Source organism: Urocampus carinirostris, chromosome 3 (genome assembly GCF_059441175.1).
Source record: "Urocampus carinirostris isolate Australia breed hairy pipefish chromosome 3, RoL_Ucar_1.0, whole genome shotgun sequence".
Classification (NCBI taxonomy): Eukaryota; Metazoa; Chordata; class Actinopteri; order Syngnathiformes; family Syngnathidae; genus Urocampus; species Urocampus carinirostris.
Window position 1 is genome coordinate 36,292,242 of NC_142351.1, and position 24,960 is coordinate 36,317,201.

At 41.0% G+C, this 24,960-nt stretch overlaps 1 protein-coding gene across 10 annotated transcripts in view; it reads right to left on the minus strand.

Moving 5' to 3' along the window:
* Positions 1–24,960, minus strand: part of rerea (arginine-glutamic acid dipeptide (RE) repeats a) — a 206,638-nt gene that overhangs the window by 59,396 nt on the left and 122,282 nt on the right. For all 10 annotated transcript variants that reach the window (XM_088331631.1, XM_088331632.1, XM_088331633.1 and 7 more), the window contains one exon: positions 14,945–15,015. In XM_088331631.1, the coding sequence (XP_088187757.1) occupies positions 14,945–15,015 (71 nt within the window). The remainder of the gene's footprint in view (positions 1–14,944; positions 15,016–24,960) is intronic.

A 24,960-nucleotide genomic window follows, 5' to 3' on the forward strand; every position in this document is an offset into this window, starting at 1 on the left:
GAAATCATAGCACATTTGGAGCAACCATACAAACTGGTGATGACTGCATTTGTTTTGTCGGGTAGAGGAGGTAAAGCATTTTACAGTCAATGGGGAAATTACTCGCCTCAGCTCACTCTGTCAAGGAAAAAGAGAGAGTACAGCTGTTTATCCGCAGTGAGAAAAAGGGTAAACAGAAAGGGAAAAATAGACCAGTGTGTTTAGAGCGGTTAATAATATGCATTTTTTTTTTTGCTGTGTCTTAAAACATTGTCAGCGCTGTGTGTTGTGTAAGAGGTCAACCAGGTCAGTGAAATTAGCTGTAAAAGCAGCTAGACAAGAGACAAGGACCAAGAGCATCAAAAACATTGAGGAAGTTACCACAAGGTCAACCAATAACAGGCATCAACACAAACCAAAGTAGTTAAAAATACGGCAATTATCGTGATGTAATTTTTTCCACCATAAAAAAATAAAAAACGTTTAATAAAAGTTGATATACTTGAACTGTAATTGCACCACCCGAACACTGGAAAAAATGGGGGCACTAATGGAATGAAAACGCAGGATACAGACAAACATTCAGGAGACGAAGAAGGTGACAAAGACCAGCTAATCATTTTGCCACAATGGCGGCTTACAGAGTGGAAGAGAAATAACAACAACACAGTCAAATTAGAGAAAAAAGACAAAAAGGATAACACCGAAAGAGTCAAAGACAGGACTTCAGTTGTATTTTGGAAACGTAGAGTCTGATAAAAAACAGAGCGGCAACGTGTGGCAACCAAGACGATACGACAACTTTATTCTATCATTTAAAACAATATCACCTGCCAAAACATAAAGCAATAAAAACAATTCAACCCCAAACAATTGCTATCGGGCCATTGAGTATTGAGCCCAAAAAGCTACTCAGTACAACGTTTCCCCCAGTGAGCAATTTCCTTTTGTCTTTTCATTTTAACATTGTAAGACACTCTAGGAGTTAGTGCACATAAAAGCTTTAACATATTTTTTGCAAAAAATAGAAAATATGTCATATTTTCGTGTTAATTATCAGGAAGACTGATAAGAAAATTTGATATAATAATAATTTTTGTCAAATCGCCCAGTCTTAGACACATCCCATGTTCCTTTAAGGGGACCACCAAAGCGTCACAAGTAAATGCTCTTTTAGAGCAGTGATTGTTCTCTGTCACATCCTGCCTCGCAGGTTTGAAAGTTCATAGAGTATAGTATCAGGGTACCAGAACTGTATAGCATTCTGTAAAGCAAGCAGGTCTAAAGCCTGGAGGCCAGTGATCAAGTTTTTACTGGCCCGCAGTCTCTGTCATAAAATTAATAATATTTGGCCTGCCAGTAATGTTGACCACAGATAAAAATAAGTTTGTACAAAAAAGAAATAAATATCACCAAGATGATAGCAGAAGCCCTTTGGTCACTTTGCCCATGGTCTTTTGTAAGAAATTTTAGCCGTCCCCAATTACGACATGACGACTGTAAGTGAAAAAAGGAAAGTTGACCTTGGGGGCCGCTGCTTCCATGACAAGTGGAATTTTGAGCATCTTTTCACTGAAACCCGAGACAATAATAATAATAATAATAATTTCCTTGTATTGTCATTCTGTGTAACAATGTACACAGAACGAAATGTCGATTGCACCTGACCCGTTGTAGCGAGCCGATGCAGCCGCAGCCAACAGAGGGCGCCGCCGACCACTTTTTAAGTCTTAGGAATGACTCGGCCGGGGCGCGAACCACCGACCTCCCAGTCTCAAAGCGGGCGCCTTACCATCTAGGCTACTGAGCTGGTATAACTGTGGCTGTTTTAAAAAACATAGTATCCTGAAGCACTGCCAGAAAAAACATGACTACAAAAAGCTAATTAGAAACAAAGGCTGTGAAGAAGTGAAGCGACTGGAAGTTGTTTTGACTGAACAGCAGTGCATGTTCACGAGATCCTGCGAGCCAAATGAAAATGCTACAAAGGCAAGCCAATAGGTCGCCACGCTGATCGCCAAAGCATTGCAAACCTTTCACGTAGGGTGAAAAGTTTGGACCTCCCTGCTGCAACGGAATCACGAATGACCTAACACTAAGCAGATTTAGGAGAAGCTGCAAGCTTTTTTTGCCTACGTGTGGGCTCTTTCCTTTATTTGTGCAGAGGCTGAAGCTGATTTGACGACATTTAACAGTTTGACTATAAAGAGAAATTTGACTAACAGTCTCCAGTGCCCAAAAGGGCGGAGATTCTGACAGCTCTTTGAACAGCATGCATGATTGGTCTGGCAGCCCCGTATATTGCCGCTGTCCATCCACGCCCCTATGGCAGGGCGGGACCAATGGGGAAGTGGCAGCCAAACAAATGAATCCTCAGATCCTCCCGCGGTGTTGGAATGGAGAAGAATGCTGAAAATGTGCCGCTTCAGCTAGTGATTGACACAAAGCCCCTTGTTTACTGTTGCAAGAGATTAGCATACGTTCACCATAACCCTCCCTGCACCCACCCTCTGGTCGTGCGTACCCCCCATCCCTGCATAAAGTGGAAGCTACCCCACACTGCTGCCATGATATTGATCACCCTCCTCTATTGCGCTCTTTTTTCTCTCTTCATAACCCACTGCATTGATTCCACCTCTCCCTCTGAGGCTGCCAGCAAGGAGTGATTACACACGCAGCTCACACACGCGCGCATACACACGCACACGCTCGTACACTCACGCGCGCACACACACACAACAATCTTTGGTGGGATATGTGAAGGTGTGCTTTACCCTGGAGGTTATGGAGCTAAGTGGCTGTTGCAGCAGCATGAGAAAACACTGCTTCTTTTCATCCAAGGCAAGCAGTGACTGCAAGCTTAGCATTCCATATTAACACCATAAATATGGCTCTTACAACTCGTTAGCAATACACTTCGCCATGTTGGCCTGCAGCCATATTGCACTCTTGTGATTTTTGGTTAAGCTGGTTCTAAAGACAGCGACGGAAGGCATGACAGGTTGACCTCAGACACACTGTGATTGTGTGCAGAGCCAGGCCGAGGAGATACACGCTCCTTATATGGGTCTACAGTCCTGCACTCACCAACCATCTCAGACCAAGCATCCGGCCCTCTCCAGTCAAGGTGGTTATGTGCACCAAATGAGTGCATGCCACAGGCATAAAGGCAAAAGATAGACAAAGGATTTTTAACAGCCTGTGTAAATTGGGTACCACTGAGAGAGATTTGGCATGCTTGAATGACCTGTGCCAGCAGCTATTACATAGCTAAATGAACTAACCACCAGAAACAGGAGACAAACTAAAGGGACTAATAGTCTCCCTAGCAGTATGCTTTGGCATAAATCCTACAAGGTGAAACTACATTCTTGTTAAGGACATTTAATTAGTTTTCATCATGCTGATGTACTTTCACTTGAGATCAACATGCCCCAGTTTTCCATCAGACATTTTCCCATTTGTATCCTGGGACAGCAAAGAACAGCAAATTATAGGAATTAGTCTCATATTCAAAATTAGCTGGTAAACAAACAAATGCAGAAAGATCCTGTCTTTTTACTGTACACGAAAAAAAAAAAAGGGGGGGGGGGAAACAGGATCCACTACTAGAAATCTTAACGACAATCATTGCTCTCAACTTGAGAAAAAATAATACATTTGATAAACTAATATGGTTTGCATGTTTGAAAAAACATAAATCCAGTTAATCCAGGATCCTGTTTGGCATTTAAAATGCCATTTTAGTGTGGCTGAAAACAGTTTGCACCTAATTATGGCTGTGGTATCCTGATATTCATCCAATTTAAGCAGGATTATTATTTTTATTCTCTTAAGGATAAGTCACAACCATGCCACTACATTTACTGTTAGAGCGGGTTGGTGGTAAGTGCTTAAGAAAAATACAAGCAAAGTGGGAAAAGCCAATCTGTGAGATTAGTCAATAGCGTGTGTCATTGTTTTCCTCCTGTACCTTTCACTGTTCAATTAACACTTCTACAGCTTGCAATATAATGTATAAATTGTCTTAACTGTCTTACCTAAAAACAAAAACATCAATTGCTACATGAGTTGCAATGGCAGAAATAAGAGGGTCTCACAAAAAAAAAAAACTATTCATATACCCTGGCTCATTTTAAACATACCATACAACAAACAATTGATTAAAAATAGTGAATCATTGTAGGAAAAGAGAACTATAACAGTCAGACATTTATTAAGAGTCTCCAGGCACATTAAGGTCACACAACATGATTCCATTGCATGTGGTCTTGAACAACACTCGAAGACAAGACAGCATCAATCTTGTTGCCTATATCTTTCTATTCACATGATATACTAAGTAAATCAAGTCGATACATTTACCTGAAGAAAGAGTTTTTAAACACTTTAAAACCAGATACCAACACTGTCAATGCCTTAAAGCAGAAGAGCAGTCAGCATAACATTGCCAAGATTTGTTATTTTAGTTATTTACAGTTAAGGTAAAGAAGCGAAGCTCCAAAAAATAACGTACAGGCAAGGTTCACACTGCAGAGAGCTTAATGCTAAGTTCAGATTTTTTGGGGGTGAAATCCAATGTTGACTAGAGCCCTTTGGACAACAGCCAACAATCACATATGATTACCAATGTACAAAAACTAGCATATAACAGGTCTAACGTTAACTAGCGTCAGAATATCGTTAAAGATGTTAACATTTCAAACCATTTTATATTCCTCCCGAGCAAAGTGACAATATATTGCCTCGAATACTCTATGTTGACTTACCTTAAACCAGAGGCAGACATTCTTATTAACTTTATCCACGTCAAATTGGTGCTGTGGTTGACGAAAAACTTTATCCAAAGCAAACACTTTTCTCAACTTCGACGAGGCGAAATCGGGTAAAAAAGAACCCCCATCCCCCAGCCTCACAGGATACCTCTAAGATTCTCATGTATCCCATGCACACCGTTTGACCATTTTAAAGTTTAAAATGCAAGAAAAAAACTGAAGAAAAAAGACAAACGAAAACGGACGAACTGCAATTCAATTAAATGGTCTAGCAGCAGAGCTCTATAATGTTTGTTATGTGCATTGTGATTGGGTCATCAAGGCTTAAGCATATGTCAATTCTGGACTACTAGGGAGAGTGCATAGATACACGTGCTAAGAGAAGACAGATGCACTTGATAAAAACAGAGAAATTAGATTTAAAATGATATGAAGTCATGTCATGATATAATGACGACAATTTTCCAGAGTCAAACAGCTAATGTTTGCCTCCCACAGACCAGTACACAAGTATTAACTCTAACAAAGACATGCCTGTTAACAAAAAATAACACGACCAAGCTGTCAAGTGCATCCTTATAAAGGAATAAACAAAGTACCGTATTTTCCGCACTATAAGGCGCACCGTGTTATAAGGCGCACCTTCAATGAATGATATATTTTAAAACTTTTTCCACACATAAGGCGCACCGCATTATAAGGTGCTATAGTGTATGCTGGTTTAAGATCAGGTAATTGTGCAATTTTGTAATTGTAATCCTGTGCAGTACTTCGAGACATTTTTTGTGATTAAGGGCTATATAAATAAATGTGACTTGACTTGACATGGCTACAGTAGAGGCTGTAGTTACGTTATGCAACCATTAGATGGTGCTGCGCTAAAGGGAATGTCAACAAAGCAGTATGATAGGTCAGTCAAACTTTATTAATAGATAACAAACAAGCTTTCCACAACTCCATTCAATCCCAAAATGAATAAACAGCTGTTTTATTATTTTCTCTGAGGTAAAGCATGTTAGGAAAAATGTAATTGTCCTCTTACTTTTGTATAATTGGTTGATTGGTCAAGATGAGTGTTTTTGTTTGCCGAGAAGGGGAGGAAGGGGTTTGACCCTTTGGAGCAGCACATTGAGCATAGGAACAGTTCAAAAGAGATTGCAGTATGGAGGACAAAAACAAATATTTTAAATTAGTCCAAGCAGAAACATTTTATCAATTTGGCCTCATTTTAATTATATTAATGGCTCCAAAACATTGTGCATTTTCTATTACTGACAGAAGAATATGAATCAGTCCCTCAAATCTTAGCACTTTGTGTTACTAAATGCAAATATTCAGAAGACTAATCATATTTTTGTTTAAATATTAATTACATTTTTGCGTGTTTTTCATAAGTTTGTGCTTTTTCAGTCATCTTTGGTTTGAGGTTGATATATAAATAATTCAAAGTTGTGTCATTCAAAGGTTTTCTTAGAGCACAAAGGAGTTATTATTTCTATTTTGGATTTTATTGTGTATTTTGTTTTTTCAGGGATTCTGTGTTGCTTTACTTTAAAGTTGCTTGGTATAAAACAAGTTTAAATATGTAAAACTTTACTGTAGAGTGAAAAAATAAAGGATAGTATAATATAATAGTGTAATCCATTTCTATTCATTCCTTTTTTGCATCATGATACATTATTATTGGTGGCATATTGGTTAAAGCAACAAAAAAATCTAAAGAGCCGTTTGGGAGCTGAGCTGAAAGAACCGTTTCTTCAAAAAAAACTGAATTCCCATCGTTTTACAATAAACATACCTGTCAGGTTATACCTTTTTGCCGTATTTGATAGTTTTTGATTATTTCAAATTGTGCAAGTATGTGAAAAAAATATCCCTAACCCACTGAGGTCTCACAAAATTCTATGGGAGACACTGCTGTAATCCCCATCTTCAAATGGGAACCTGATATTATTTAAATGGATATCATCCGCAGACTGATAGGTAAGCAATAAAGGTAAAAAAAAAAAAAAAAAATCACACCAGGCATAAACGGTGTGGGTGGAAATCTTAAATGAGAACTTATAATCTTATCTGAGAAAATACCATTCGATATATATTTGGTGAATTCTAAAATAAATGAGTGACAATTGATGGGTAGTGGTTATTTGAAATATAGCGAAAAGATATTACTGCAGTTTGATAAAAACAAACACAAAACCACACATGTGAGTGTCAAGTTTCAGTATTCAGGATTTATGTGCTCACATTTTTTGGGAAGCGGCAGTAAATAAATCATTACGACATACAAGATAAAAAAAATCATGTTTTGCGAAGTGTTTCTTCAAGTACACTGTGCGGACACTGCAAGACAAAAAAGAGTTACTTTTAAAGGAATCTCTATTGCTTTTATGAGCAAAGGCACAATGAGAGTCAGCTGCTTCAGATCAATAAGCATTCAGAGGTGGTGAGGACATAAAATAGCTGGGAGTCTTGCTTGAACACATGTACAGAAAGTCAAGAGCGTGCTTTGGGGAGCTGCTGAAGATGGCAGCCTCTGGTGATTCTGCCCTGCTGTCTCACGGCACAGAGTGGCAAGGTACCAAGTGTGGACATTCCTCAGACCTCACAGCCACCTTTGAAATTCCCTTACGTACATTTCCTTTCTTCTTTTTCGTTTCTACTAGAGTTAATGTGTTCTTCCCTTAGGGTCCCATATAAATAGCTGTGTCAGAGTCTATACATTTCCAGGCCTGAGTAAGGTATGTGAATATGATAAAGTTTTTGTTTCATCAGAAATAGCCACCTTCTCTTCTCTTGTTTCTCAGTATTTGTATTGGCATGACACGCACTAGACAAGCTGCAAATGTTCCCAATTTGAGCAGAGAAACCACAAAGCAGAGGAGGAAAAGGAAGGTTGAGAATGCAAAAGAGAACAGGAGGGAATGGAGAAATGTGAAATAGGTGAAGACAGGGACGTGGTGTAAAATTAGCCAAGTGTTTTTAGAGAGCAGGCCAATCCAATTAAAGCTTGACCAATCCACGCAAATGTGTTCAGTGTCTGGTTACTACACAGCTCAGCCAGGATGAAAACTCATCCAAAGACTGCAAAACAGAGACAAATTTGAAAGGGAAATTGCTGTAAAAAGGGTGTAACGAACATTAAATGAACTACAACTATCTTAGGGATGTGATCACGGTCTCACAAACATGACATGTCTGATATAGTAGCCAGCACAGTGGTGGAGGAACATCTGAGGGAATATAAAAAAATGATTTGGCTTGGCATTGAAAATAAAGAGGAGTAAAGACAACAGAAAAATAGCTGCTCTTGGTGGGGAAAAAATCTGTTTTTTTTGTTTTGTTTTAGCTGACTTTGTTTGCATGTAGTAAGGCTAATATAATATAGCGGGACACTGAAAACATGCTTTTTATGTGGAATGGGAGTGTTACACGTACCAACATTTGATCCCCCACAAAAACAACCACACAATTGACAGGGCAAAAAACTGATGCTGAATACTGAAGCTCAACTCACGCGCTAAAGTTAGCAAAGTACCTGAGCTTTATGGAATCAAGTGCATATTTTAGCTTTTGCGTCATCATAGAAATGTTTTCTAACAATGCAGTTTGGTTGCTAGGTCAATAGGCATGGTTGTCTGATGTAGTGTGGGTATTATATTTAGACGATACATTTATGCAAATCTGGAGAAATTTACATCTCTGATGAGGCGAGAAAACCACGAACTGATCACCATTTATAAAGTTTTGTTTATAGTAACCTAAGACTTAAAACTCAATACAGGAGCATTGTCAATGATAAAGCTGAAGAAAACTACAAAGTGCAAAGGTGAGCATCAACCTTTTCAAGTGATTCATTATAAATAAAGAATTTGGCACTGATTTATGAGTTTGGATTTTGATTATTAAGCTGCCCACTGCCCGGAGATGGCTGGGATGGGCTCCAGCCCCCCCGCGACCCTAATGAGGATAAGCGGTACGGCTGATGAGATGAGATGAGATGAGATGAGAAGTTGCAACGGAAAAAAACAAATGATTAAGAGAAGACAAGGTTTTTTTTTCCAGACACGCAGGTAGAACTAAAATACCCTTCTGCTGTTTACAGTGGCAGAGTTCTGTCATTATCTTAACCATGTTGTTTTCAATATCATTATAATGCTCTTTCAAACAAATAAAACATTTCTCTCCATGCTCAATTCAAATAAAACATTTTAGGTTAAATTTCCGAAGCGCAGCTTTCTAATCTGTGACTGTTCATTAGTCAGTTGAAGAGTTGGCAAATTTCCATGATGCACACAAAGGCAGCCTTGTGCGCACAATAGTGTACTGACTTTATCACTATGTCGTAACATCGATACAAAAAGCGGTTTTCCAGGTTTGGAGGCATGCCAAGCCAAATGGAGTAATTCATGAAGAATTACAGTGAATGGATTTTTTTTTGTTTTATGCTATTTAATATATATATATATATATATATATATATATATATATATATATATATATAATTGCCATAGACAAACAAAAGACTGAAATTTGGTAGTGTTGTGAACAGGTATTGCTTATCAGGTACTACCAAGTATTGGAACAGAACTGCAGAAAATAGAATTGCGGCAAGCATGCAAGCAGACACCCGCCTTATCCATCTAGTAGCGTGTGTGTGCTTTGGCACATGTTGCAAAAAACATTGCCTCTGCTAAATGACCCTGTGTTATTACAAGAGAAGCATTAATGGTTTCATCTCAATGAAATATCAAGAGGGAAGAAAGGGCTCGTGGGAGCAGGCATAACTGGTGTGGTTCTTACCTCATAGAGAATTAATCATAACTGTCATAATACAGAAAATCGAGGATAGTGGAAGAACTCGCTCTGCTCCCATGTCACAGCTCATAGTATGAGCAGATTGAATTGATGGCTATTTGCCAAACACGTGTTAACCTGCAATAGCTTATCTCACAATTATTCTAAATATTTTTAAGGTTTTCCTTTTGTTGTGAAGTGACAACGGAGGGCTACAGTGGTCAGTAGCTGTTGCTGTACAAGTTGCCACTGCTGCTTAATGTGCAACCCTAAAGGCAGGATGCTTCAATCAAACAGCTTGCAGCAGGCTCAGCTGGCTGGCTATGTCTACACAGGCGAGTTGCCCTTGTCAAAGCTGCTTCCTCTTAGAGAGAGCAGCTACAGGCAGACACTTGAAGACAGCTCCATGCAGACGTACACACATACAAACACACACAAAATTGAGAGAGGCAGGCGTTCCAAATGTTCTCGCTTGTGAAATGTAGCGGCTCACTTTCAGCAGCTGAGTGGACCGGGGAATTAAAAGAGGAGTTCAGTAATTCTCTCTCTTGCAGGCTCATGCTTGCACACATGCACAGAAGATTGCACCTAATGACTGCTGCGCCCCTTTCTCAAGAGAAGGCAGCGGCTGCTGTTCCACTTGATGAATATTAAAAAGGAGTACAACTGATGGCTGTGCTCACTGATCCATAATTGCATTTCAAAATGTTCGGTAGGCGAGGGTAGGATATGAAAACAGCAAACGCAACCCTCGGTAGTGACAAGCGATGACTGTCAAGCAAATTTAACCTCATTTTCTCCTCAACCGAGGAGAGAATTGTTTGAGGGAAAGAAGGAAAGATTGCATTCTTCTGCAACATTTTATCTATTGTGGACCTAACTGTAGCCTGCACAAAAATACATGGAAGTAGGAAAAAAATGAGAGCGTAACCGGACTTTCCAAACTCTATTGATACAAACAGGGTACATTGTTCAATTTAAATACCTAGACTACATGACCATTAATTTGAATTGCATTACGGCTTCATGCAAGGTCACAACAAATATAATGTGTGTCTTTATCAAAGAAGGAAGAGCTAAATGTATGAAACAGTAGTGTTAATAGAGCCACACAAAACAAACCACAAACCCCATTCAGGACGAAATTCTCCTCTAAAACTGGAAGCTCATTTTTGTAGGAGATTAAAAGTTCTGATGTCCAATGTAAGGAGTCACACAGCAGAAATAACAAGAGCCACTAGAGTGCTGGGACTATGTTTTTCTTTTCTCTAGAAGTCCAATCCATTAATCTTATTAGAGAAATCAAATAAAAGTAGGGACAAAATAAGTTGAATAAATTAATCACATATTGAGGACACTTTTCTAAATACTTTTTTTATCATTGTAATTGTTTATGTGTAATTATTAGGATAAAAGGCAATTAATAAATTAAGATTGAGCGGCTATTAAAAGACGACATATACATGCCTAAATCATATCTTAAAACAATCGGGAAAGAAAACATTATAAGGAATAATATCCCTGTAGAGTACATATAAATATCAGTCACATTTATGATTAATTATGTCATTGTTACATGTATGTGAAATTTTACAAAGAAAAAGGGATTCATTTTGTCAATCATGCTCAATGTTTCCATTTTGGGTACAAAAATCATCACAAACTTGAGTGAGTGGAAAAGATTTTTCATATGATCATTGAGGTCAACTATTAGTGGTTTTGCTTTACAGCACACGGCCCAACATTGTAATTAATATTTATTTGCAATCTATATTTCATGAGCTTAATGGATGTAGCCCGTTGTGGTGCTGTGACACGATAACTCATGTCATGCTGCTTATGTTCTCAAGTATATTTGCCCGAATTACCACTGCCTGAACCGCGCAGCCTGACAATGAGTCAAAAAAATCAGAGCGCTGAAAGACAGTGTAGCATTGTTTCTCGCAGCCATCATTCTCACTCTGGCTCAATTGTCTCCTCCTCTCCATTTCTCTCTCAATCTCATCAGTTGTTCATACGCTTCACCCTCAGCCCCCACCTTTCTCTCTCTTTATCTTCAGTCACTCACCTCCCTACTCCCATCCAATGTTCTAGTCATTGAGTCCCTGCGTCCTCAACACGCATCTAGCCCCACACCCCAGCACCTCTTCTGTTTCTATCTAACCTTATTTGCGGTTATTGGCTAAGTCAGCTGCGCTCAATCCCTGCTAACCCCCCCTTTTCCTCCTCCTGCCTTCTCTTAGGAAGCTACTGCTGTGTTGCTCCCTCCAGGAATAGAGGACGTATGTCAATACATACACCCACATAGTGCCTCTTTTCCAGTTTAATTACACCATCCTTCAACAGCATTTTTGACAGTCCAATTTTTACAGTCAAAAGATAGAGGGTGTTTGTGGGTTGTGATAGACACAAAAAAGTTTGTACTGTATATTTAAGTGTTTTTGTGAAAAGAAACCAAATGCTTTTGTTCATGTAAGTCCAGGACACTAATGCGACGAGATGTCTCGTGAAATTCAGTTGACGAAGTCAAGGAGTGCCTTGATTTTGACATAATTTTTCTTAGAAAATAATGTCCAAGATAATCAGTTTACTACATTTAAATAAACATAGATAATTCTGTATGCATACATGTCAATGTTTTGACATTTTACAGCAGTAGATTTTATCGCATATTGTATTTTTATGCGTGAAACCAAATCCATCTAAAAAATCAATAGAGGTTTTTCCAAGAGGAAAAAAAGCAGTTGTTTAATGCATAAAGCAGTCTTGTATGTGAGTATCTGTATGGTATCTATTTAACATATATGTTAACATTACTATTTCTCTCTTTATAAACTTGCGATAAAGATTTTGGAATATAGAACAAGATAATGTCAGAACCACAAAAACAAACTATATCAGCACATGCAAAAAGTCTAGCTTGTTAAAAATTGACCCTCCTTGCAAAGGCTTACTACATTTGCATGCAGACAATATCCAGGGTAAGGCGAAAATTCTAGTTCATAAAAACAACCCCTTTACAACTAGGAAATATTTAATATCTATTTACTTACACTATAAAGGTATACATTTATTAAAAATGTGTGCTTGCTTGCTAGGATGTAATCTTAGAAATCATTTTCATTTGACTTAATTTCTTAACGTAATACTGTTAAACTAACAATAGGGCTGGTTAAATTTCAGTTCAACGACTTTTTCAAGGCAAACATTTCAGCATGGGGAGAATGAAATGAGGTCTATAAAGTGTGATCTATGTGTCAGGGAGGTTTTTGTTAGCACTGCTGCGGCAGTTGGTTACTAAACAAACAAGGGAAGGCGATTGCCCTACGTTGCAGGATTTATTTTTGCATATGCTACTGTTGGTAGTCTGCCTGTTCTGTTTGTGTTTAAGTACATGAGTAACGTGGAACGACAAGCCAGTGACTCATCACAAAATAGAAAAAAGTCATTTGATTTAGACAGACAACAAGACAGACTTTGACCCACATATGGAACAGCGGGCAAAGAAAAGTGACGGCTGTATTTTGTATTTCTTTAAACTAATTGGATTTAATGGTCATTAGCTAAAATGCACGGGTAGGACACAAGTTGCGGGCTTAACATGAAACCAGAGGGAGAGAAGCAAAGACAGATGGCATGGGAGACTGAAGGATGTTTGGTTGAAGGGGTAGAAAAAAAAGGCTTATCCCTGGGTTCGCTTTGTCAGATTTGTCAGTGGCAGAAAGCATGCAAGCAAGTCGATCAATAGTTGACCCTGCATTAAATGAAGTATAGGGCAGAGGAAAATGTAAGAAAGTATGAGAAGATGGCAAAGAAATTATGTTGAAATGTAATGATAGTTCACCTTCTTATATCTTGTAGCCTGTTCTTCTAGGCATGTAGTGACAAAAGCAGCAAAGAGTGACTCTCAAGTGTGACAATAGACTTATTATAAGAGATTGAACTCCCCAAGGAAAAATTGGGTGAGCCCCTTTTTGCATCCAAGGATACAAATTCAACATTGCAGCAGTAATACACAACTACCCATATTTCCTATTACGCTTGCCAGATTGCTTTGTGTGGCAGAGTTAACATGATTTTTTTTTAACTGTTTTATAGCCAGCCTTTTAGACAACTTGATTCAGCCTGCTAAAACAGATACAGGGATGTAGATGTTTGATTATTAATTATAGGGCAATAGGGCATGGAGGTGGCAAGCAGTGAAGCTAAGATGTAGCATGAGATATGAGAGGGAGAATGCTCTTCTGGAGGATCAAAGGGTTTCTGTTCTTTTTTTTTTCAAGCTAAGTTCAAGTCCATGTCTCCTCTGGTACACTTGGTTAATATATGTAAAGCTGTCTCTGAGCCCGTTTGTCCAAGTTTTGCGACACCTGTAACGCCTACAATAGGCAACAGGTGTAAGAGGTGGTGGCGGGGGTGGGAATTTTATAATGTTAATGGCCCTTCTACAGTATCACAAGCCGGCAATGTCTTCTAGACTGGGCAGGGAGCAGCGATGATATTTTGGGCTAAGTTTTTCCTGACCGCTGCCGTTCCCCCAGCATACCACACCGCTATGACGTATGCATTACACTTTGGATTTGCAGGACACCAGCAGCTTCTGTTCCAGGCTTTTCCTCCTGAGGACCTTCAGGAAGTGGAGTCTCAGCTTGGCCTTTCCAACCACAGCCCCGGTGTTGGCAGACCAGGAGAGGTTTTTCTCAAAATTATATTTTGTACGAGCCACTAATCAAAACACAGTATTTTGATTAATATTTGTTTGTAGAATTTTGTTTGTAGACTTAGTAGTAGAGTTCAAAAGCAAAACCCACCTGTTTTTGGGGCTAGGGGTGTTGTTTTGATAGATGGTGCCTTGTCTAGGGACAATTAAATGTTTCCCAGTCTCAACTAACTAACAATCATGGTTCACATGCTTTCCAAAGCAGAGACATGATTGGTCATGAGCTAAAGCCGAGGCAACATGAATGCAATATTCCCTTGACACCAGAGACCCACTGATATATACAAACGGGTGGATATTGCTTCCTACTCCTAGAGGCAAACACATAATGTTCTTTGTAAAAACACTGCTTGTCTGTGCCTAATTAAAAGAAAAACTGTCTCGGAATACCTTTTAAAAGCAGTCGTCACTCTTTAAAAAAAAAAAAAAAAAAAAAAAAAAAAAAGTAAAAGGTGACCACCCAGTGTAATTGGAGTCAATTCAATAACATTTCGTGAAATTCGTTACCTCACATTACTTCTCTTCCTCCAGCCTGTAAACTTGTCACCTTTTTTCAAAGAACACAATCATCATGCGGTTTCTTTTTAGATTTTTGTTGCTATACTACATTGAACCACATTAGAAGCACAGACACCAAAAACAAGACCAAAGGATAAGCGAATAAATTACTCACCAATTTGAACTCTTGAATGCTACAAATGAAGTAGGGAGTGTTGGGCCGACGACTCTCAATGTAAACACAATCTGGAAGAAAATATAGAAGCAAGTCAGTGTGGACAAATGTACACATCTCAAAGCATTAGTCTTTTGATGCCGCCAAGCTCAGTTACAAATTATCTGGAGTGTTTTTAGCACTGCCGAAAACATTTTTTTTCTGGTCATTCATTCCAATTCAGTTGGAATGTGAGTAATAGGATTAAGGACTTTTGGAGCAGTACAAGGTTGCCTTTCCAAAGCAAACATTACGCCCATAGGGAATTATACCGTTGTTCCACTCCATTTATACTTCAGATGGAAATACTAACCCTGACTCCCCCCCCTCTAGGAGAACCTGGTTTGGCAAAATTACAGATTTTGCATTGTAAATGTATCAACGGAGTCTGCAAAGCTGATAAAAGGAAATCCATGCTATGCTAACTAGAATATTCCTAACCTTTGCATAACAAAAACATTTCTGCTGCTTTCGATAAAATACAGTAAAACACGTGAGAAAAGAAATAAACATGATATGATTGTGGGTTTTTGCTTCACAGGCGTGTTTTTTTTTTAATGCGAGTCAATATGGTCTACGCCACCTGGTGCAGACCATATACCCAGTCATAATGGAAAAATCTGCTGAAGCTTGTAAGTTGACGGAATGATCTATGATTAATGGCTATATTTCAATTATATTTTTAAGCGTCACGAAGATTCTCAACGATAATTTTCTTCGACAAGTCTATGTACTGATTAAATGATATAAATATGCCTATATTACTCAAATTTTTCAAGTTTGTATATTTTGACAGAAAAGTAGTTTAGAGTGACTGACAGATTTCCTGTAATGTATGTTGCATCTGATCAGTGCAAGTTTATTCCAAATAAACACCAGAATGCACAATTGATTACTATGATCATGCCTCATTTTTATTACCATTTCTTACTACTTATAAAAACAAGAAATTATTCCAAAAGGAGTGTGATGTTTATTATACATGGAAAATTTCACTCTTACGATCTAGCTGTTTTGTGCCCCAGGAGCAATAACTGTTGCACTGATCAAAAGCGCTACAGTAAAAACACACTTCAACCGTCTACAGTCATAGTATCAGTGTTGTAAAACATGCTGCTCCACGGCTGCAAGCTTCCTCACACAAAAGGTGTAGGGTAAGCATTCTCTGTGACACACAGACGGTTTTCTTATATACATATATATATATATATGTATATGTATATGTATGTGTGTCAGCTGAGTTATTGATCTGACTGTGGTTCATCTTACTGCTTGCAGCAGGGAAAATTATGTATTGCCCCTTTCAGCCAAGAGCCTATTTGTAGAGGTGTGGCTGTCTATTTACGAGCAACTGTGACATCACTGGCTTTGTTTCGAGGCTATGTGTGTGTTTTTGTAACCTCAAGGTGGGTTTGTTATCTGCTAAGAGCTGAATGAGCTGTTTGGAAGGAGGGGAGTACAAAAAGAGAGGGTTTGGGGGGCACTATCGCACTCGCTAGCTCTGAGTGATGCATTATCTCTCTCAATGTTACCCTCTCCTCGCCTTCCCTGAAAAAAAAATGTCCTTTGCTCCGTCCCAGGAAGTAATTTGAATTATATCATGAATGAAAATATCCATCAGTACTACTGTGTGATCTGAGAGTGACATGGTGTCTGAGCACGTCGCAAGCGGCAGGCAAACGAGCAATAAAGGGGGATGGAGGAAGGAGTGGTGACAATATAGGGAGAGCACAGAACAAAAGACACTAATCCGAGCAAGACGGCATGTAACAGGAGTCCAATCAGGGGAAGTTAAGGTTTAGTGTCTCTTCATCTCATTTGCACGTTAATTTCAAAAAGTCAGATGAGCTATTAATGTCAAAATTACATCAACATGAATACCAGAGGGTGGGTCAAGGAAAAAGAGGTGGGTTTTCTGTTTTATTTTGGTGGGGTTGAATTTTTGTTGTTGTTGAAAGGAGACCCATAAGATGGACTCTTTAGTCAAGTGCTTTTATTTTCTAAGTAGCGAGTTGGTTTCTTTCGCTTGCCTCCACCCTGCAATAAATCTGCTGACCAATGCACCACTCAACCAGTCTGTGAGGCAGGTTAAAAAAGTGCAGTCTTTCTAAACATGATGATAAATAAACATGAAGCGACTGATCAGTAGATCAGTGCTTCTCTAATTACATCTTAACCCCGGAGATCAGATGCCAGAAGATTCTATGCCTTAATAACACACACACACACACACACACACACACACACACACACACACACACACACACACACACACACACACACACACACACACACACACACACACACACACACACACACACACACACACACACACACACACACACACACACACACACACACACACACACACACACAATTTTCTCTGCTTGGCTCATTGTTGAGCCAGCCTTTTTCTCTTATGGCTGCCAACCGTGCCTAATCTAAAACACACCTCGTCTCAGCTAAGAAGCTGTGTCCTACTCTCTTGGTTACAGAGCACAAAAGACGCTGTTTAATTTGCTGCAACATTCCAGGAAAAGGAAAGGTTGGGTGAGAGCAGCTCTTTAAAGAAAACCAACAAGATAGAGTTTCTTGTACAAGGCAACAGAGTCAGAATAATTGTAAAGCAATTAGAAAAAACTAAACACGTCTAGTATGTTGTCAGTATATATCTAAAAGTTGCAAAGAACAACATAGATTTAGGAGGCAAAATGTAGTCATAAGAAGAATGGTTTTATTTTTTGAGAAGGCAACTTTTTAAATAAATTGCATTGACACTTCCAGATGTTTTTGAACAGTGAAAGATTTTTGGCCTATTTTCTGCCAAAAGGTCTATCTTTGTTTACTTTACACAATGACCGACTTTTTCTTTAGCAATACACACCTAGTAAAAAGTCTGACGGTTAATTCAAATTCAACCATACCTGTCAAGTGTGAACACAAAAATTAGAAATTGTCATTGAATGCTGGATTGAAAATTGTAAAGTAAATCTGTGAGTAAATGCCTGTCAACTGCCAGATTGTATGTATCCAGAGAATAAAAGGATCCCCAAAACATATAAAAAAAAAAGGAACCTAATAGCCAGGGAACTTTTGGACCTAAAGCCAGAAAAGCAAAATATATATTTTTTTTCTCGAGACAGCCACACAATATATTTTAGGACAAAATTGAACAATACTGCAAAACCTGTTTTCCGGAAAGAAAGCAAATTTTCAGAACATTTTATTTCACAGTGTGACGTCTGATGATTTGATCACATTTATGAAATAATATTCATACCAGAGCCTGTGTCACATATCAACAAATATACGACATTAAACTTGTCTCCCTCACGCAGTTACTGAATCCTTTACCATTCCTGTAAAATTTGCCTAAAATTTAAATCCAAGACGAACCCATGATAAATTGAATGATTTTTCTTGAACAGTTAGGAAAATGTGGAGAATTTTGGTCTCTTTTGAAAAGTAAGACTCTTAAGTTGAAACTGAAATAATCACTGCAAGTGCTATTATAATTGGGTAATCTGTGTTGGAACACATAGAAATAGAAGGTTTTTATTCACGCTTTTTCAGTTTGGCTCTTTCGGCTCCCAAATGGCTCTTGTTTAAGTTGTTTAATCCATACATTACCATTTATTATGTATGTGTATGAATGGGTCCCCCTCGGATGGGTCTGGCCTTGATGCGGCGAGGGGGCTTGCGTGTTCCAGTGACCCTGGAGAGCGATACCGTCGGGAGCTTGCTCCTGGTAGGGTCACCCATGGCGGGCCGGTCTCCGGGGTAGGTTCCAGACAAACAAAGACCCCAGCGTGTCGGTACGCTGTGAGGTGGCAGCCCCACCAACCGACTATCCTGCGGAGGGCTAACAACTCACCCAGGAGAAACACAATTTGTTACGAAACTGACCAGAAAAAGAAGCCGGACTGACCAACACGGTAACGGACCCCAGCCTGCCCCCGACCAACGAGTACGGATCGATCTTCGTCATAAGACCCGTGTCGCCACCTGGAATGTCCAGACACTCCTTCGCCCCGGAGCTGCCACCCTGCTGTCCCGAGAGCTCTGTCGCTATAACATCAACATGGCAGGGCTCTGTGAAGTACGATGGCAAGGCAATGGTGAAACAACAGCTGGCAACCATTGCTACATCTGGAGTGGCCCCGAGAGTCGGACCGGCCTTTACGGTGTGGCTCTTGCCATTCCAAAAGCCCTCCGGAGGTCCCTCATCAGCTGGACACCAATAAGCGACAGACTACTGTCTGCTCGATTCCTCCACCATCACGGCAAGATGACAGTGATCGTCGCCTACGCCCCCACCGATGTCGCTGATGAGGATGCGAAGGACGCGTTCTTTGACCAACTCCACCAGGCTGTCAACCAAGCCCCACCACACGACGTCACCATCATCCTCACTGATGCCAACGCCACTCTATCCAGCAATGATCGGCCCCCCGGCTCACCTGTCGGCACCACCTTCGTTGACAGCACAACAAACGACAATGGCAACCGCCTCCTCCTCCTCTGCCACCAAAACAACCTTTGTGTTGCTGACACCTGGTTTCCCCGGAAATGCATCCATCACTGGACGTGGTACAGCCCAGATGGCAGAACCAGGAAGGCATTGGACCACATCCTGATATCACGACGCTGGAAGTCGTTTGTAACCAACTGCCGGGTTTTCAGAGGAGCACAGCTTGGCAACACAGACCATCGTCTGCTGGTGGCCCAGCTCAAGCTAAAGCTCCGAGCCAACCAGCACAAGACTCTGCCTCGCCCCGACTCCCGACTCAGCGACCCCAACATCGCCAGAGACTTCAGTTGCTCCATCCGCCGCTCTCTTGATACCCTGGCTCCTGACAAGCTGACAGACTGGGCGGCCTTCAAGGAAAGTGTCCTCCAGTCTGCTCACAATGTCCTTGGACGCCCGCGATCCTCCCCGAGAAAGCCCTGGATATCAGAGAGGACACTAAACATCATAGACCAGCGGCGTGAGGCCCGACTCCGAGGCGACCTCACAGAGTATCGGAGACTGAATCGCCTGCGCAATGTGGCCATTGCTGAAGATAGGGAGAGGTTTTGGCAGGCAGAAGCCCAACAGCTTGAGTCCGCGGCCAACAACAACAACATGAGCCGCGTATTCAGTCTACTACGCCAAGCCCGTAGCGGCCCACACATAAAAACAGCCATGGTAAAGGACTCAGACGGCAACCTCATCATGACAGAAGCCAACTGCCTCGAGCGCTGGAAGGAGCACTTTAGCCTCCTCTTGCAGCACAGCACCATCCCGGCTGATCCCACCCTCCTAGGGGCTGCGAGCACAGCACCTCCTAACGACACCTGCTGCACAGACCCTGTAACACCCGAGGAAGTGAGAGCTGCTCTGAAGAAGCTGAACACCAAGAAAGCCCCCGGCATCTGTGCCATTACCGGCGAGATGCTCAAGGCCGGCGGTGATGGCATGGTGGAGTGGCTAACCCGCCTATTCAACCAGGTGTGGGAATCGGAGCAGCTGCCCACCGACTGGACCAGAGGAGTCATCCTGCCCTTCTGGAAATGCAAGGGCGACAGGCTTGTCTGTGGAAACCACAGAGGCATAACCTTACTCTCCATCCCGGGCAAGGTCTTTACCAGGATCTTGCTCAGCCGTGCCCTTCCAGCAATCAGAAGCTGCCGCCGTCCCCAGCAGGCTGGCTTTATGCCCAACCGCTCCACAACGGACCACATCTCTGCCGTCCGTTTGCTGATAGAAAAGACCCGTGAATTCCGTAAAGATCGCCATCTATATATCGGATTCATTGATCTGAAGGCCGCCTTTGACACCGTCTGCCACTCTTCACTGTGGAACATCCTCCAAGCTCTCAGAGCACCACCCAAGATCATAGCCCTGTTCAAGCTGCTCTACAGCAACGCAGAGAGCTGTGTCCGTATCAACGGCATTGACTCCGACTGGTTTGCTATCTCCAGCGGCGTTCGCCAAGGCTGTGTGGCTGCTCCCGACCTTTTTAATTGCATCATCGACCATCTGATGTTCAGGGTTAGTGAGCGCATCCCCGGAGTGTCTTTCGGCAACTACCACCTGACTGACCTGGAGTATGCTGACGACACCATCATTCTCAGCACTTCCTACAGCCAGCTGAGAGACGCTCTGGGCATTTACAGCGAAGAGGCAGCGCGGCTTGGCCTGCAAGTGAGTTGGACGAAAACCAAGTTCATGTATGTCGGTGATGGACCAGATCCACCTCCCATCCAAATTGGTAGCGACATCGTAGAGCCTGTCAAGAGCTTTGTATATCTGGGGTCCATGGTGACAGACAATGGGGACCTAAAACCAGAGATTCTCCGCAGAAGAGCCCTGGCAGCATCTGCTCTGCAGTCTCTCTGGAAACCACTCTGGCGGCACCATACCATCGCACGCAAGACGAAGCTCCGCATTTACAACCTCGCCGTACTCCCTATCCTGCTTTATGGCTCAGAAACATGGCCCCTGAACGACACCCTGGCCACAAGAATCGATGGTTTTGATAGCAGGGCTCTCAGAACCATCGAGAACATCAGGTGGCCCCAGCGAGTCTCCAATAAAGAGCTCAGAGCCCGCACGTGCCAGCCCCAAGCATCTTCCTTGGTCGCACAACGCCGCACCCGCTGGTTTGGCCATGTCCTCCGTCTACCACCAGACCATCCGACACGAGCCATTCTCCAGTTTGACCCAAAGGCCGCAGGCTGGAGACGACCACGAGGGAAACCCCGCACTCGATGGCTCGACGTCGTTGCGGGCGACCTCCAACAACACGGAGTTGCCGTAGAGGATGCAGAACAGCTGGCACAAGACCGCCAGCATTGGAAAAACCTGGTTCATCTGGTCGGCTCAACGCACAGGGACGGGACCCCCCGACCTTCGCTGGAGCAATAAGTAAGTAAGTAATGAATGGGTTCAAAAGGGGGGAAAAGCACAATTAACGTTTAGATGTTAACACTGAAAAACATAGGAAAAATAAATTAAAATATTTATCAATCAACAAAGAAAAAGACAAAACAAAAAACGATTTTAAACCTTTTTTATACCCAACAAATTTAAGTCAACAAATTAAAGTCAAAATCCCTGAAAAAAAAAAAAATTGGAGCATAGTGTTTGAAATAGTGTCTCGAAGAGTACCTGTTCTTGATTGGTTGGTAGCCGGCTCCCACTTCCAAGAGACGGCTTATCGAGCCATTTCATTCACTAACAACGCAAGTCGCTTACCGAATTCACCAATTCTTTTGGCACATTAGTAAATATTGTATTAGTAATCGCTATCTAACTATTTGGTAGTCGCTTTTTTAATTGGCGACAGGATTCCAAAAAACGTGACGTAACTAACTCGGAGGAGAGCGAAAGACCGTGCCGCTGGGGGGTACGTGCCGCCGTTTGCGTTCTGCAGCCAAAGTAACGCACGGCTCTGGTTACTTTTGTCTGTAATGAGAACTGCGTTGTAACAGCGGAAAAAGTAGTTAGATTAACCTCACTGAAACAATAACGGTGTTATGACTCAGTCGACCACTAAAAACAATTTTACTAGAAAATTACAATGACCCAAGCACTGGTGAGTTATTTCCGGACTAGATCCACGGGCACTTCGGCTGTCCTTAGGGGGCACCCTGTTACCCGTGGGTACCACGTTGGAGACCCCTGATTCAAGGGGATCACCAAGCTTTTTCAAAACCAAGAAAGCAAGTGACTGATGACCAAGACTTTGCAAGACTTGACATGAAGCCTTCCAGAAAAATTGTAGCGAAAATTGGTGTCTTCATCAGTACAATTCCTTATCCTTACAGTTTCTGATTTGGGATTTTCAGCAACCGAATCAGTCAAATAATGTGTAATGAAACATGTTCTTGTTTAGACGACAAATAATTAGCCTGAACAGCAGGCCAATGTGAAAGAATCTTTTTTTTTAAACTACATTTCTGGTTTGATGGCCACTTTCTGCTGGGTTATCCAATTGGCATGGCCTAACAGGTAATGAAGGCCTGGGGGTGCGCAGACACTTGATTCCTCAACTCTCTCCCGTAGCACCTGTACAACAGTTCTTCTTTGTTCTGACTGGAAATGGAGTGGGAAATACCTATCAGGCCAAATTGTCAGGCCACTTGCAACAGGGCAGACCTACAGCTGACTGAGCTCCTAAGGGAGAATAGAGGCTCTTTGACACTCAAACCCTCTTTTCTGCTTAGCAAACACAAGCTTTCTCATTTAACCGGCAGCAGGTGGTTGAATTTCACCCCAAAAAAACCTTCCCCAGAGTATTGCGCGTAGAAAGACTAGGGCGAGAAGACAAGGATTTTAAAAATAGATCAAAGTAGTGTAGGGACAAGCTTCACACTGTATTGCTTCAATACAAGATGACTTGAAAGGCTAATAAGGGGGGCACAAGCCAAACGAAAAAAGTCGAGCTGTTCAACAACTTGACTCGAGATATTCTTCGCAGATCTGGCGCTAAGCCAAAGGTGGTTCTGGCTAATGAAAAGGTGGCCTTTCAAATGCTGCTCTTCGAGGCGCGTCCATACTCTGGAGCGAAATGCGAATATTGTGTTGATGGTTTGGGAAGCAATGAAAGAAAATAACGAAAAAAAAGTCCTGTTTGATTCAGGCAAGGAGAGAGTGCCGCTAAATTGGGTACAACAGAAGACCACATAGAATTTGACTATGCTCAAGGATTGAATCATTGAAAAAAACATTCCCTGTTGTTTAATTAGATAAATCAATGGGGCAAACGTAAGCACATAATTTACAGTAAAAGTGTGCTGAATGTTGTTTATTGTTGCAATACCCTATGCCTGGAGAAAAAAGGAAAGATCTAGGAGAATACCCATAAATGGAGAAGGAAACTTGAGAGTGGTTTGAAGCCCAGACATGAAAATAGATATGGAGTATCTCGGCAATGTGTTTGTTTGAAAGATCAATAAATGTGAAGGGTTACATTCATTTACAGGTTTGTGTACACATGCTCTTTTTTTTTTTTGTAAATGTGTGGGTATTTTGAAGCAGTTTTAAGGGTTTGACTTCAATCCAAGTTTATAACGTAATTTGTAACTAGACAGTTACTTTTAGAGTAACGATCTATTTTTGGGTGTCAGTAATCTTGGGGTAATGGAGTTACGTTTTAAATCAAGTAATTAGTAACTGTAACTAATGACTGTTTTTCAGTAATCCACCAAACATTGGTGATAAATGATTTTGAAAGAAAATATGATTGTTTTATTTTAGTTTATGGAAAAGGAAAAAAAAATCAGTTCGCTTTCATGTAAAGCTCTCAATAAACAAATTACATTATATCCTTTGGATATAGTAATGGGGGCAGTTTTTGCGGATTCTTCAAGCAGAATGTTTAAACATTAGATAACTTATTGGCTCCAAGCTAGTACATCAGCGCAGTGAGCAAATGGTGTTAAACAATAACTACAGACGTACATACAGACAGACATACAGACAGACAGCCAGTGCTACTTAGTGAAATGTACAAAAGGATTCAGGAACCATTTTTTATGCACCCCCGACAACAGGAAGCTAATTGTGTTGTACTAATTTCTTTTCTCACAAATATATTCAAACTATTTAACAGCACTGACAAGGGTTAGTCATATGTGTTTCCTTAAAATGAGTCATGTAATAAAACAAAGATAGAATTTAATCATTGCAAACAGTGGTACCTCCTCGTATAAGCACCTCTAAAACACGAGAATCTTGATACAAGTTTTATTAACAAAAATCTTGCTGTTTATACAAGAGAGCCAACATGGGCAAGGCGAGATCGGTCTTTAGAAAACAGAAAAAAAAATCCCATATGAATATTATTATACTGTGTACACTGCTTGAATTGACCCCCCAAAAAACAGGAAAAACTTAGAAGTTGACTGTCCGATCTCAGTCACTCCTCCATGGAACCCCCCCAAATCCCTTCCTCCACACCACGTGCACACCTTGGTTACGGCTTCTTCCC